The following is a 15997-nucleotide window of genomic DNA, read 5'->3' as shown; positions in this document are numbered from 1 at the left end:
GTTCTACATTTTTAATTTTTTTAAAATCTATACACATTAATGCAAAATGGTCATCGCTCCTCGAATTTTTGTGGCTATCTCTCCTTAAGTTGACTGAAATTAAAGGGTCATTCCGCTATTATATTCCATACTCAAGAACAACGATTGAATTATTTTTCAAATTCTATAATATAATATTTTTGTCATCAATAAAAAATTACTCAAAAATTTTGTTTCATTTTATCTACAGTTATAGAAAAAAACGTAAAGCAGAAGAATTAGTTTTTTAAAAATATATATTAAAATTATTATATTATAATTAGTTTTTTTAATAATATATTGTATTATAATTAGTACTGTTTCGTAATATATTATAATTAGTTTCTTTTATATATAAATGTCCATAACTCCATAAATATTTAAGATAGATTTACGAAATTTTATGCAATTGTTGACAACCAAAGCAATTAATACAAGTTCCAAGCTTATTGCTATATTTTTTGGCCTAAGGTGTTAAAAAACATTCTTTTTCTGTTCGTCATTTATTGCAAGTCCCTCAAACTTTTGAGAGATTTACACTTCAGTGACATGTATGAGAAATTGCGGGATTTGAACAATTCTAAAGAAATAAAATAATCCTCTAAGTATTTCTTGGGTAATATGAAAAATGAGTTACTATAGAACATAATTTTGTCCTTGTATGTGCCTTAAAAGTCCAGCTAGATCGGAAAATGCAACCTGCGTATTGAAAAACAACAAAATACTTCATACACGAAAAATAATTGACCCATAAAGAAACTAAGTAAAAATTTCATTACTTCTTGTTGACACAAAAAATAATGCTTTGTCCAAATTAATATACAAGTTACATTGCTTCCCGTGGAGCTGATACTGCAATTATACTGCAATCTATTAACACATATCGGAGATACTTACATTGGCCACATCCTCGGAATGACTCCCTCACCCAGACTTACTCCATTTGGAATAACCTATAGGGTAAGCCAATAGGAAATATCCAATAATTACCCTATTGGTTTTAATCCAGTTTCTAATTTATTTTTTTTTAAAAATTGAATTAGGTGTCGTTTATTATTAAAGTTTTAAGTACCTTATCTTATAAGATTATCTTTTTTAATTTTCTTTTTTAATTTCAGGTTCTATGAAATTTGATATTAATACTTCGTACGGAGGAGCATCAACGCATTGCACAAGTTTTGATAGAGATTTGGGTATGCCTTATTAAATACATAATTCCTTCAGACTTTCCATTGAAATTTGCAATATTTATTAATGAACCATTTATCGATCATTTTATGAATGAAAATTATTTATTAAAACGCGAGTAAATTTCAAAATCGAATTATTTTAAATATTATAAATTCGCGATGTTAATTAGTATACCGTATGGAATAGTTAAAATCCATATCTCTCGTGAGTGGTTAAATTTACAATAATGGATGTACATTTAATTTGCAATACTTTAAATATAAAGTTGTATTATAGATTATGACAATAATTTCTGCAATTCGTAAAGTCAGGGAAAGCTCGTCACTGGAAACTGATTATTGTGAGCTCAAAAATCAATTTTATCTTATAAAATAGTATGTTTCGAATCAAATCATCAGCGTTTGAGTTTACAATTAATCGGTGTATCACAACTTCGGCAAACTTGTAAGATTTCGGGAATCGAAATTCCTCAGAATGTTTTGCTCACTATTTTTATAAATGCCCTCCCTAAAAGAGTTTGACCCTGCAAATGGTATTTTAGTACGAAAAGGTATCTGTATTCAAGTATGAAGTGTTAAGAGAAAGCTATATCGTGGGAGAAACTCTTCGTGAGAAATTTTGTTTGACCTATATCATTCATTTAATATTTTAATGGTAGAAAAAAAGTAAGTTCACGTATATTTAGAATGAAACACGTAAAGCTCCAAATACTGAAAAAGTTTTTTTTTCTGTGCAATATCAAAATGTAAACAAATTATGACAGGATTACGTAATAGGGAAAAAATCCTAATGTGTCAGCATTTTGAGATTTTAAAAAGAAGAAGAAAAAATATGGGCGTTGAAATTTCATACAGTTGTATGCGAAAACTCACTTTTTTTTAAACCCAAAATGTTACTGATGTAGGTCAAACAGAATTTCCCATAAAAAGTTTTTAATGCGAGATACCTCTTCCTCTTAAACGTATGGGAACATTTCTGATATTTTTCTTGTTTTAATAGCAGGTGGATTATATTGGAACCATCGAAACCCTATGGCTACTCCACTTAAAATCAATATTTTAATTTTCAAACTGCAGTATTTAAGTTAAAACATATTGCTCTAAATATGTTGTCATTTTTGAATTCCTACTATTAGTTCACTATATCTTGTTCAAATTTTCAATCGTTAATAAAATACTTTTAAATTTTTATCCATTCAAGTTACAAATACATTTTTTAAGGCATGTAACACTTGATGTTAATACAGTTTTTTCAAATATTAATTCATTCATTAAATTTAATTAATCAATTTTAATTTTATTTTTTATTATTTAATAAAAAGTAACTAAAATAAATTTTTTCTATATTGACCTAAGTAGGTATTTACTTTTTAAAAAAAAATTTACATTACTTGTTCTACATTCTTTTCTGATTTAAGTCACCAAAAGTTTTTTTTATTACTACCTCATCTTTTAACATTTTAAAAATAGATAATATTTTTCGCGAAAAAGTTTCGAGCAAATATTTCGATCTGACTTGTACCCTTAAAGTTGAAATTTTATGCCTTGTTTTTAAGTTCAGTATTTTTCAATAATTTTGAGCGTTAGATTGTCTTATTGTTGTTATAAATATTACGAATACCTCAAGCAAATATCACCAAAAGAAAGAGTACAAGTTCGTTAACATTTGCAACTTTTTGTTGTTGTTTTGTTTCTAAATAATTTCTAACAACCTTTAATGCGGAATGTTCAATAAATTGTCCGATAACTGGGAAATAAAATTTGTACCTAGTGAGGGATTATTGTCGGGTAGATTAAGGAATAGATTGGATGGGATTCTAGCGTGGGCTTTTTTTTTTAAAAAATATTGTATGATGATGTGTCAATAAAATAGAGTAAAATTAAAATTGATAATCAGGATAGAAAATATACAAGATAGAAAATTGACTAACAGGTGGTTTTATACTTTGAATTACCATAAAAAAAAGTATTCTATAGATTTGCGAAATTATTTTAACAGAGGTGAGTCAATGGATCCAGCTAGATTGTCAAGATACGATGAAGAGTGCAGATTCCATTAAGATCTCCGATACGTCACCAAGATCAAATGTTCTGAATGTCTGCGAGATTGAAGTATATGTGAAAGATGGTGAGAATTTTAATTCGATTTTTTTAACAGCATCGTTAAATTCATCATTTACAGTTTTGTGGTTCAAATCATTTAAGGTTTGGAACGCTTGCACAAAAAAAAAAATATTTTGAACCTAAGAGTAATATGCTTAATTTTTAATTTTTCTTTATTTATTTTATATTTTTTGAATATTTAAATTTAAGGTTAGCGCGAATTAGGCGCTCTGGCTGATTTCTTTACCTGATCGGTTTCCAAACTACTTTTCCTACGCTAGTATTCTTTTTTTCTTTTTTTTTATTGCATTAGAGAAATTGTTGAATCGATTTTCAAACAATGTTTTTCTGAATCCTCTGGCCCATTAAGATGCTTATTCGCATTTGAGATTAAGGATTTTCGACGTCGAAGATCTTTAAGAAATTTATAGAATTTTTAATTCTATTCAAACAAATTTTGAAAGTTTTTAATTACAATTAAATGATTTTAAGAAATTTTTCATTCAAATAATTTGAACTAAACGTAAATAAGATAATCAATGGCTAAAAGTGAGAGCTGCAGCAGTCATTGAGAAAAGAGTTCAGAGTTATTTTATGCAAAATAAAGCTAGAATTCGGAGAAGGATAGTAATAAAGGAATTTTAAAAAATGCAAAATTTGACCCAATCAAACAGTCAACTTCTTATGTCTTAAAATGACAAAAAAAAGTAAAACAGGTGACAAGATTGCTAATTTTTAATTAATGTTGATTTTTTTCAATGTGAAAATCAATTAATTTAATAATCAATTAATTTAATAATCAATTAATTTAAAAATTATCAAAAGAGTGCAAATTTTGACCCAAACAAACTTTTTTAACTTTGACCCAAAGCTGTAGACTTTCTTCAATTTGAAAATAGCAAAATAAATAAGATCAACACTGTTGAAAGATGTGAATAGAGTTTACAAAATTTTGTGAAGGGAATGTTTAAAATTAATCGGTATCCACACTACTACATCAATTTTGATTTTAAAATGGATCGCATAATGCGTAAAAATTAAAAGAAACAGCATTAATTCCAAATTAAAAGACAAGATAGCTTTTGAGGCAAGTTTAGGGAAACATTTACGTGATTCCCCAGCATATAAGCAATTCTTTTGTCTTTGACTTCAGAAGTCCTCTTGCGTGACGCATATTAAAGTATTATTATTTTAACTAAAAACACGTTTTGTTATTAACATATCGATGCTTGAAATATCTTAGTATCACACCATTTCTCTTCTTGGCCCTTACAGCCCAGGGACGTCCTAACGAGTTTTTGTAATCGAAGTCTGTCAAACGTTTTCTTTCTTTTTTCTATTACTTTCTTTCAATGGCCATCTGAGTGGACGTCTTCCCCGCTTCCTAATGCCACCTGGCTTGCTCAGAGGGGTTTAATCCTCTGATCAAACCATTATTCATGAACCTCGGTGGCTCAGGAGCTAGAGTGCTAATTTCCCAATTATGTGGCCCAGGTTCAAATTCCAGCGGTGACTGCTTAATGCGAATTCAACACCCGGATCACATCGACCACGGTGCTTACTTAAAATATTCTCAATGGTTGACGGATCATGGGTGAGAGTCTTCTTGCCGTCAGACTAACTGTGAGAGAGGTTTTCGTGGTTTTCCACACCATGTAAGGCAAATGCTGGTTACTTCCATCACAAAATCATTCACGAAGGCAAATTTTTCCCAATACTTGATCCAGGAGTTCCCTTGTTTCCTGAATTAAGTTCAAAATTTCAAGGCTACGGCTTTGAAAATTAGTAGTCGTAAACCCAAAAATTGAGTTGGCTGCTCAACGACGGTTATAAAATAAAATGGTAGAATGATCATGGGTTAGAATCCTCTTGTCGTCGGGTTAACAGTGGCAGGTGGTTTTCCCCTCCAAGTAACGCAAATGTGGGATAGTACCAATAAAAAGTACTCTACGACGGCTAGTTTGTTGAAATACGTGATCCAGGAGTTCCGTTGCCTTCTGGGTTGGGTTCAAAATGACAAGGCTACGGGGTTGAACATTGAGAGTCGTAAACGATGACTATAATATAAAATAAAAATAAATAAAACCATTATTCATATTTTCAAAAGCCTTATCTGTATAACTTACTTTCAATGCAATTATGGTGTCCTATTGCCCTGCCCGCGTCAGTGGAAAATGCCTTCCGATGTTTTATGTAAAGAAAATCACTGAAAACCTTTCACGGCTAGCCCGACAGCAATGAGACTGGATTCTATAATAAGTCAACAACCACTAGACAGTTATTTGCTTCTGTCCACCTTTGTGCACTGACACTCTTGTTGGGATACAAACCTGGATCAATTTTCAGACTTTGAATGCTTCAGTTGTAAATGCTTTAGTTATCAAATGATGTTGTATAATACAATGTATGCAATGTAGATGTTTGGTGCAAGAATCCACCAGAGATATTCATCCCCAATGGACATCTTGAAGTGAGCAGAGAAAAAGCTAGTCTTCGATGCAATTCCGGATACAGCGAGGGTGAAAACACGCGCCTTGTATGTGACAAGAACAACAACTGGGCAGGACCCAATCTTCAATGCAACGGTAAAGTGGGGAAAAATATAAATTTGTATTCATTTGACCTATTAGGAAATATTCAGTTTTTAATGTTGATATATTCGTCTAAATTTTCATGTAATTTGAACTGAGCCAGCTCATTTCAGTAAAACAAATTATAATTAAAACTAAAAATCGCATTTAGAAAATGTTAATTTCTTTGAAAATCTAATGTTTTCATTATTGCTGTTATTTACAATAGAACAGGAACTTAAAACTGTTTCATGGCATGGCATAATGCATTCATGGCACCCAAGGGCGCCGGCAGCGGGGTGCAAGAGGGTGCACTTGCACCCCCAGGCTTTCTTTTGTTATAAAATTATTTTATTAAAAATATATTTATTCAAAAACAAATATTTTAGTAATTATTGATTATAACAATTAAACAACATTTTTGGGTATTATAACAATTGAAAAATTGTTTAATCAAACAAGAATTGTAATCGTATCGTTTGCTATCCAAATCTGTTAATAACTTTTTCAATGAATTCTCAGTCATCTTTGATTCTTTTCTTATGCACACTAAGCATGCACAAACTTGGCAGATATCTAGCTATATTTTTAAATTTTATTTAATAAAATATAAATAATATTATATTTTCTATTAGTTATTTAGTTTAACAAAGGTGTATAACACAAACTGCCTTCTCACAACTGAAAACTTCATCAACACAATGAATACCAGTGTTAAGCGTGCACAAACACGTTAGTATACGAAACTATTGTTTGTAGTTATTGGTGCTTCAAAGTCAGTAGCTATGCCATCGCCATCAATGCAGTTTCTCGTGGCAAAATTTGCAAGTACAAGAAATTCGCACTTTTTTTTAAATATCTTGTTAACAATGAAGAAATGTATCTTGAAAAAAATTAACAGATGAAAGTATATGTAATAACAAAACAAAATGTAATAACAGAATATTTAAAAAAAAATTGTTTTTGGGGGGCGGGGTTATAGTTTGTTAGAGGGTTGCGCCCCCTTTTATATTATTCTGCCGGCGCCCTTGATGGCACCCTTTTTAAATACCTTAGTCATGAAATTTTAAACTTCATTATCAGTTTTGCCACATAAAATCTATCAAGGCAAGGAAATTTTAGATATCCTGATAAATAGGGGATCCTCTAGGACTCACTTTCTAGAGTGAGTCATAGTGGTAGTGATACCCATTGATATGAAGAGTGAGTCATAGTGATTGCGATACCCATAGATATAGGGTGTGAGTCATAGTGATAATGAGTCATAGTGTTATTGATAGCCATAGATATAGAGAGGGAGCCCTAGTGATAATGATATCCATAGTAATATAGAGTGAGTCATAATGATAGTGCTATCTATAGTGCACTCAGGCATTTTTCTTGAAGCATGGTTTATAGATTAAAAATTTCACAAGTGTATATTAAAAGTATACAGGACGCTCTTTTATATTTTTAAAATTCCTGAAAAAAATGAATCTAAAAATATACATAATATTTATATTTATCTAGAAAAAGAAAAAAATACTTACATCAAAACCTGATTAATCATTAACGAGGGAGGTGAGATTAAAAATTTAAAACCTGATTGATTGCCGGAAGAAACTGAGAGAAAGTGAATGGCTACTATTTGAATTACCGTTATTCCAATCGGGAAATCAAACAGGTTTAGGTGCATTTTAATCCCGTCTTTCTCACTATTAATAAGTCAAATTTTAACAACGTTTTTCTATTTGTTTCAGTACTTAAATATAAATTCGCTACCTTTAATGCTCATAATTTTATGACCTCATTTTTGGCAAGCATTCTAAAATTATATTTAAATGTGTTCCAAAATTATTTATTAGTATTATAAGTATACTTCTTATATGTAAGTGTAGTTATGGTAGAAGTATATAAGTATAAAAGTTTATAAATATAAGTATACTTATGGAACATCCTGCATAAGTATATCCTGTATTGAATTAAAATGTAATTGCTCTTAGAGATTTTCTGCGATCTATCGTATGGAAACTCTTCTGGATTTGAATGGCGCCTTCAAGGAAATAAACCATCTGTTGGTTCTCGAAGGGTGCTGCAGTGCCAGAAACCAGATTTTACCATGACTGGTCAGCCTGATAGTGTTACGTGCCAGAAAGATGGCACTTGGACACCTACGGATGCCAAGTGCGTTCGTAAGTACTATCTAATCATACTTCCCCCGCTGTCGGGTTAGATGAGGATCTTTTAAACTAGTATATCCTTAACACATCTTTATATCTACAACCTAAATAAGTAAAAAGTATTTTTTTTAAATATTTATTAGAAACTAATTACAAAAAAATTTCGAAATGAAAAATTTTTTGTCCAAAAAATAAACGACATACGTTTTTTAAATCAATAGGTTTCAGGATCATTATTTTGGGTATACTATAAAATATATCGTGATTTTTTTTTCTAAATTTAAACTCGATGTATTAAAAAAGTCTATTTTAGAACAAATTTTTAAGGCATACATTTAAAACAAACTTCAGTTTTCAAATTCAAAAATGCAAAGTTTTGTACGCGATAAAACAAATTATAATGACATGTAATATTTAAGAGACAGTTTTTTCTAAGAATCAGGCAGGGTTTAAATGCTAGACATTTTTTATTTTGTTGAAATTTTCAAGATATGGTTTATATGTAAAATAATGACACTTGATAACACATTTTTTTTCTTCTTCCGCGAAGAAATATTTTTTTCCAAGGGTTTTGGGGATCCAAGCTGAAGATCCTCTGGGATTGTGAGAAAAAGACATCTATCTATATGCGGTACTACTTCTAGTGAAGTAAGTAAACCACGGCTTTTAGCGGACCTTTGAATCGAAGGTCAAAGGTCATTCAAAAATCTTCGAAATAAGGCTATTATCATAGACTTTGATCGTCAAAATCTGCTTGTGCTAACAGTGAACGATTAAGGTATATATTTCCGTGAATACATACTAATAAGTAGTACCTGAAATCAACATTTAGCTTGACCGTAAAGTAGCAGGAAACTAAAATTATACGCAACTTTCATGGTCATTAACAACTTTTGTCAAAACTATACTATTATGGGATTAGCTGGAAAAGAAGTCGTAAGTATGACACAAACAGAATCGATTTATGGATCTAAGGTAACTGATTCAACTTCTACATAATAAGACTGTTAAAAATTCCGAGCCATGTTGCACCAAAAAATGGTATTCATTGGATGGCTTCATAAAATGGAGCTCAATTTCACCCAATTTTGGCATTTTCACTTACTCCAAACATCAGTAGAAGGTTGTACCTAAAGTAGGTGTTTCGAAGAAACAAAACACCGATTTTCATTCCTTCTTTTATGAAAGTAGAGAAAGGTTGCACCATTATTTGGTATTAAGGCACCTAAATGCAGGTCAAGTTTGCTATTTACCGTAAGTAAGCCATTTTATGGCATACCTCTAACCATTTTATACTGCCAACCAAATTAAAAGGCAAACATAAACGGGTTGAATAAAACATTTACCAACGTAATTAAGTTGATACTTGAAACAACATGGAGGAGTCGTTTCGATACACCGAGACCGAGCTGTAAAGAAAACATGGCGTCGTAAACAAATGTCGTTCAGTTGACAGTCCCCGTCGAAGTTTTGTGTCTGTTACCAAATTTTGGTGCAGGTAGTTACACCCTGGAAGAATTTTTCGATCATACTTCACAGTTTATGGTGCAACTAAAATAAAATAATCTTTCGTTTAACCAAACTTTGAGATATTAAGAAACTTTGCACCAAATACTGGTTAAGGATTTACCGAGTTTTTCTTCTTTTTTTTTTTACAGTTGTAAACCTTAACCCATGTTTAATTCCTAATTGGTTTCTCATTTTCATCTTTTATTAGAATTATATTATATTCTTCAATTAGTTTGATATAACTTTTCAGCAGAATCATTCACGACTACTATCTTCTCAAGTTAATCCTTTCAAGTTTTGTAATCAGGATCGTCCTTCTACGTTGGAGGATCTTTTTTCAAAAAGATCGGTGCAGATAGAAAATATCGTGAAGACACTTTTTATAGAGATGATTACGAAAGACCAGAACTGATTGGGAAAAATCAACTTTAAGCATTATAGAGGAATGAAAATCATTTTATAGCAGTTGATTCATTTTTTCTTCATCTCGCAAAACCTCAGCCATACTTGTCTCAACGGTGGTTGGAACAATATCACCCTATAAGGCTAAAGCTACAATTTTGGTTTGTTCGTTACAGAAAGGCTGGTAAAGCAGTATATAAAATGGACATGTCATTCACATAATGCTTTCAAGAGTTATCAAATTAGTTTCGGAAATGAATAGCGGCTCCTTGTAAATTTAAATAAAATGCAACATTTCTAAGAGAGTAATAATTTTTTTCTTTACATTTTTTAGGTAAAGAAGTAGAAAAAAATGTTTTGAAAATTGTGGGTAAGTTGGCACTATTTTATAATCATTGATTATAGTATATGTAAATTCTTTTTATCTTATGGCACGTGAAAAAAGTACGACACGAAAAAAAATCGCTCTTCGACGAGTTTTCAATTTTTTATTTACCCAGTTCGACTTGAAAATAGCATTCTATGTTTGAGCAAAGTTAAGTGTATTTAATTAATATTTACAAAATAAATATTCAACAAATACTTCTGTCAATACTATTCTAAGAATACGTTTTTGTTAGAATTCAAATTATTTCAGATTTTGATAATTTTTTATATTTTGCTTCATATTAAATTTTTATGACTTTTTGAAATGAAACAAAAAGTTTTTAGGCAAGTATTTTTTAACAACTCTCTAATTGATTTCATATTTTCAAAATATTTCACAATTGAAAATTAATATAAAAAATCCAATTGAAGCATTAATATTTAATTTTTAAATTAAATCAAGCAGTGATGGCTCGGAGATTAAGACGCTGAACAGTGATTGTGAGAAACTGGGGTTCGATGCCCAATGGCAGCTTCATGCAGCCCACCCAGCTTCAGATCGATGAATTGCCAACTTTTCATTGAAGTAAGGGAAATGGTGCGTTATGCATACTACACTGACACTATCGTGCTGTTGGTTACGGAATTGTGGATCTCCATGGTTCACAACTGGCTGTTGCAGAAATGGTTTACTTTACTTTTTGCTTTCATCATTTAAAAAGAATGTAAGATTTCTGTGAGACGATTTGGTAAAGAAATTAATAGATAAAGTAAGCTTTAAAATATGTAATGTCTAATAGCTAAGCAACTTTATCATTTTTATTTCTTTCCTTTTCTCGATTATTTATTTATGCATTTTAAATGTCTTTCTGCAATTAAGCCTTTTTGTTAATGCAAATAGTTCAATTTAGCATAAATATAATTTTTTAAAACTTGTATCATTATATACTTGATTAAATTTTTTACGAATTTTTAGCATAATTTCTTTACATATTATTAAATATTAAGCGAAGTTTAAAATTAATATGTCAATGTATCTCTGTACATTATGGAATAAAGAAATGCATATAAAAGGAATTAAAAAATGGTTTCGTGTTTTTCAAGTGTAATTAAATAATTATAGCTTACTGCTTTTCAGGCATAGCTGTTGGGGCAGTTGTCATTTTCATAATATTTTTATGCTTGGGCCTCACTCTCTGCTGTATTTACAAACAGAAGTGAGTATATATAGTTTTACTATAGAATTATTCTAAATTAGGAACATAATTTTTATTATCTAATTATTCAAAAACAAGTACAAACACTTTCTAACTTATGCCTCAGATTTTTAAAATTCAGTCTGTAAAAGAAAATAGAAACAAGAAGTTACTACTAATAATTTTTTATCATTGAAAACTATAATTTATTTTAAAACTATTAATTCATTTTTTTAAACTTTTGGCTACAAATAATAGGAATGTTACATAAAGTGTTTTAAAAGTTTGTTAACAAAGTTAAGGAAAAATAATTAATTTTCATAAAATCTTATGAAAAACTACACACAAATTGCAATTTAAATCCCAAAATCATTTCACGTAACATTTGCGTTAGTCCCTATTTGGAACAAGACATTAAAGGTTAGAAATTGTTTTTAACTAACTTCATATTTCTATTGCATTTAATTGAAAATTAAATAAATGTGGTGTTTTGATTCAATTTTCCAAAAATTTGCCATATTTGTTGAAAACTGGGACACAAAATATTGTGTATATTGTATATGAGTACAGTTGACACATACAAAAAAACTAAATTTTCTAACATAACAAAGAGAGAGAAAGAAGTTCATTCTTTATATTATTAAAGTCTACAGTCTACTTCATGATTAAGAATTTTTTATCAAAATTTAAAGAAAAAACTGAATTATATTTAACAAGTCAATCTTCATCTCCTTTAGAGCATTTATTAAAATTTCAAAAAAACTGAATCATATATGTTCAACAAACCAATCTTCATGTCTCTTAGAGCATTTATTAAAATTTCAAGAAAGCTGAATCATATATGTTTAACAAACCAATCTTCATTTCCTTTAGAGCATTTATTAAAACTTCAAAAAAGCTGAATCATGTCTAACAGATCTCAACTTCATTTCTTTTAGGGCAAAAGAAGTGGTGGTTGTGTACACAAATGGGGAGGATTCCACAACAGTGAATTCAGAACCAGAATACTCATCAATCTATTACGAAAAAGTGACGCCACCTACTATGAAGAAACTGCCCAAAAATATGATTTCCTCTAACGTACCGTTTGGAACTTTAAAATCATCCACTCTATATGGAAAGTGATGCCTAACTACTTTAACTGAACTCAATTATTATATGTATGTTACGGAATAAATGGTAAACACCCTACCATTCATTTCTGCAAATTTTAACTCAGCGTACAAAATGATGTCGAAATACTACAGACTGTGTCTCTTAAATAAAGCTACCTTAATTTTGTGACATAACTAGACGCAAAGAAAACCAATTTGAACCGAACATATAGATTAAGAAAGTTTGCATCTAAACACATATTTAAAAGGAGTAACTTATGAACTGCTCCACTGCTAGTCAGAAGAAAAACATTGAATAAGTAAAAGAAAAAAAAGTGTCCCCTCGAAATAAAGGGCGAGGGGTGTTGCTTGGTAGCAACGGAGTTCCTGTGCTCTATGGCACGCACCTCCGATCGAAATATTAATGAGAAAGGACACTTAGCTGTTAATCGAACAAAATGAGAAATAAGAAATTTTGGGGGCGAGTCCGTCTCGTTCCATCGAAGTAAAGCAGCTCCAGATTACAGTTAATATAGCTCTCATGTTTATGTATGACTTGAAATATAAGATGTTGCGTAACATTTCCTAAACCTTGAAGGACATTAGCATCAGTGTTGTCCCAGGTTTTAATGATGGCAGCCTTCAATTCTGCTACTTTTTTGGCTCACACAATCCTACTGACTACAATCTCGCGTTTTTTTTTCGGGGGGAGGGGCGTAGGTTAAGTAAAAAAAAAACGACCATTCATGAAATACCCCCTATCATAAAAACCCAACGTTGTGAAGATTTTTCAACGTAAGTAGGGAGACTATCTTGCTGGAATATCTGATTTGAACCACCAAATCTCCCTGCAAACGGCAGTAAATAGATTTCCAGAATTTTTTAAATATCAGCAGTCTTTATACTGCTTGGGGGAGAGACAATGTAAGCCTTCACAAAATTAACAAAGCCTCCACCTTGTAATATATTGAAAAAGAAATCCTCATCTTTTCTCATGCCTTTATAATAGCCCACAAAACTGTGTGGGTCATCTTAATTCTTTCCTTTTCTACTCTCCTTTGCTTGTGGATAGTTTTGCTGTTAATTTTTTTTCTATCGTAAGTTTCGTGTATGATATGTAAAAGGAGCATTAGAAAAGAGAAAAAAAGAGGAAATCTTCTCCAAATGAAGAGGCTCATAAATTCAGCGGGAAGGTTATGGTGGTAAACTTAACGTTGCCTCCCAAGCCGTATAAAGGCTACCGATCATTAAAAAAAAATGCTATAAGCTCATTTACTAACATTTGAAGGGAGAATAGCTGACCCGAGTCTGGTTTTCCAGGAAGAGAATATAATGAAGATTTTGCATTTACGTTGCAAAATCTTCTAAGTGATGATGTTTTTATAATAGGGAGCATGTCGTGAATGGCTTGCCCTTTCTCATGACCTCGATGGACAAGAAGACGTGAAGGGGTGACCTCTGTAAAGCTGTATATACACAAAAAAAAAAACAGTTTTAGTCAGTGGAACAATTGAAGACTGCCTTCAGTGAAACTTAACATTAATATAAATGCTATAATGCCCTCCTGAGATAGGAAAATGGCATGAAACATCACTTATTTTAAGCTATATAAAAAAATATAGCTGATACTTTGGCTATAATCAAACGTGGTTTTATTCCAGTGGGAAACTTTTTTCAATACTTTTTTACTTATTCGATGCTTTTTCCTGAGTAGGTAAATCAGGGAGTGAGTGAGTTACTCCTTATGTTTAGATATAGACTTTCTAAATATATATTTTTGGTTCTCATTGTTTTTCTTAACGCCCAGTAACGGCACAAAGTCAAAGTGGTTTAATTTAAGTGAAACACACTGTATGAAAGTATATATCACGTAGACCACCATAAAAGTTTCTAGGATGTTATTTTAGAAATATAACGTTTATGAGAACAAAAAAAAATTACTTTTAGACAGAAAAGTACATTGAACATTAGAAAAAAAATTTTAGATCGGAAAAGTACGTTCGACATTAGAAAATTAAATATAGAGAAAATTATTTTTACACCGAAGCAATGCATTATATATTAGAAAATTACTTTTAGACAGAAAAAGTGCATTATATATTGGAAAATTATTTTTAGACAGGAAAAGTACAATATATATTAGGTTAATCCATTATTTTTTCGATAGATGGCTGTTATGATCAATATCTTGTGAAGTATCATTCAAACAGTTTCAAATTTATGCTCGGTGGAAAGGTGACATTTCGCATCAAAAAAAATTTTTTTGCTGTTTAGATTTTTAGGTGCCACACCAATTAACACAACAAAAAAAACATGATGGATCGAATTTCGATTTTGCAAAACATTTCCAAACGGAATGAAATAGACCCATTTCTTAAACGGATGGTGACTGGGAATGAGAAATGGGTCCCATAAAACAATATTGTGCTCAAACGATTATGGTCAAACCACGGTGAAGCAGCTCAAACGGTGGTCAAACCAGGAATGATGGCCAGGAAGATTCTGCTGTGCATTTTGGTGGGAAAAAATCCTTTATTATGAGTTGCTTCCATATAACCAAGCACTAAATTCAAATAACTTCTGTCAACAACTGGACCGTTTGAAGCTAGCGATGAACCAGAATTGACCAATGGGAGAGGAACTATATTCCATCAGAACAACACCAGGTCACACACGTCTAAAGTGACTCTTTAAAAACACCGGGAGCTGGGTAGGGAAGTTTTGATGCATCCACCATAAAGTCTGGATCTGGGCCCAAACGATAACCCAGTTTTTTTTTTCATTGCGAAACTTCCTTAGTGATAAGAAATTGGCATCAAAAGAAGATTGTGAAAATCGATTATAGTTCGTTCACCTGGAGTTGGCACTTTGCTCCGCCTTCATCACGTGGTATCCGACGATACTATTTCGCTATTTTTGGGATAAGGATGTGAACAATCCTGAACAAGGTTGCTATTTGGCGATCGGGTGACTAAAATATTTATTTCCCAATCTTAATGGCATTTTTTTAACATTAAATATTTCATAAATTTGATGATACTTCTTTCGTTTGAGTGAATAGTTTGTTCTTTTTGAGGCATTTTGCTGCAATATAATTGATTAGATGGAGTAACGAAAGGTATAATAGCAGATGATAAAGTGAAATAAATGACTGAAAAAGAATTCACTGTTTGCGCTTAGCAAGCATTAAGGGTTGTCTCATTTTTAGGCGCGGAGATGTTTCTCCTCTTACCCCCGCGCGGAAATGAACTCTTCGACCAAGGAGGTGGTGCCAAGGGCCAACTCCTGGTGAACGAACTATACCACAGTTTCTCGCCAATAGGGACTAAGACTTCTATGAGAGAGGCATTCTAAAGCTATTTTTAAAATGGCAACAAATCATAGAATAAA

General features: G+C 31.3%; 1 protein-coding gene across 1 annotated transcript in view; it reads left to right on the top strand.

Moving 5' to 3' along the window:
- Nucleotides 1-12736, top strand: part of LOC107454239 (membrane cofactor protein) — a 35581-nt gene extending 22845 nt beyond the window's left edge. The window contains exons 4-10 of the mRNA XM_087149713.1: nt 1137-1211; nt 3208-3336; nt 5729-5896; nt 7864-8052; nt 10286-10321; nt 11456-11534; nt 12452-12736. Coding sequence (XP_087005839.1) covers nt 1137-1211; nt 3208-3336; nt 5729-5896; nt 7864-8052; nt 10286-10321; nt 11456-11534; nt 12452-12638 — 863 coding nt within the window. The 3' untranslated portion in view covers nt 12639-12736. The remainder of the gene's footprint in view (nt 1-1136; nt 1212-3207; nt 3337-5728; nt 5897-7863; nt 8053-10285; nt 10322-11455; nt 11535-12451) is intronic.
- The last annotated feature ends 3261 nt before the right edge of the window (nt 12737-15997 follow it).

This window comes from Parasteatoda tepidariorum, chromosome 8 (genome assembly GCF_982258835.1).
Source record: "Parasteatoda tepidariorum strain Cologne lab strain chromosome 8, Ptep-v5.0, whole genome shotgun sequence".
Lineage (NCBI taxonomy): Eukaryota > Metazoa > Arthropoda > Arachnida > Araneae > Theridiidae > Parasteatoda > Parasteatoda tepidariorum.
The sequence above is the reverse complement of the archived record's forward strand: the minus strand, read 5'-3'. Positions and strand labels throughout refer to the sequence as shown.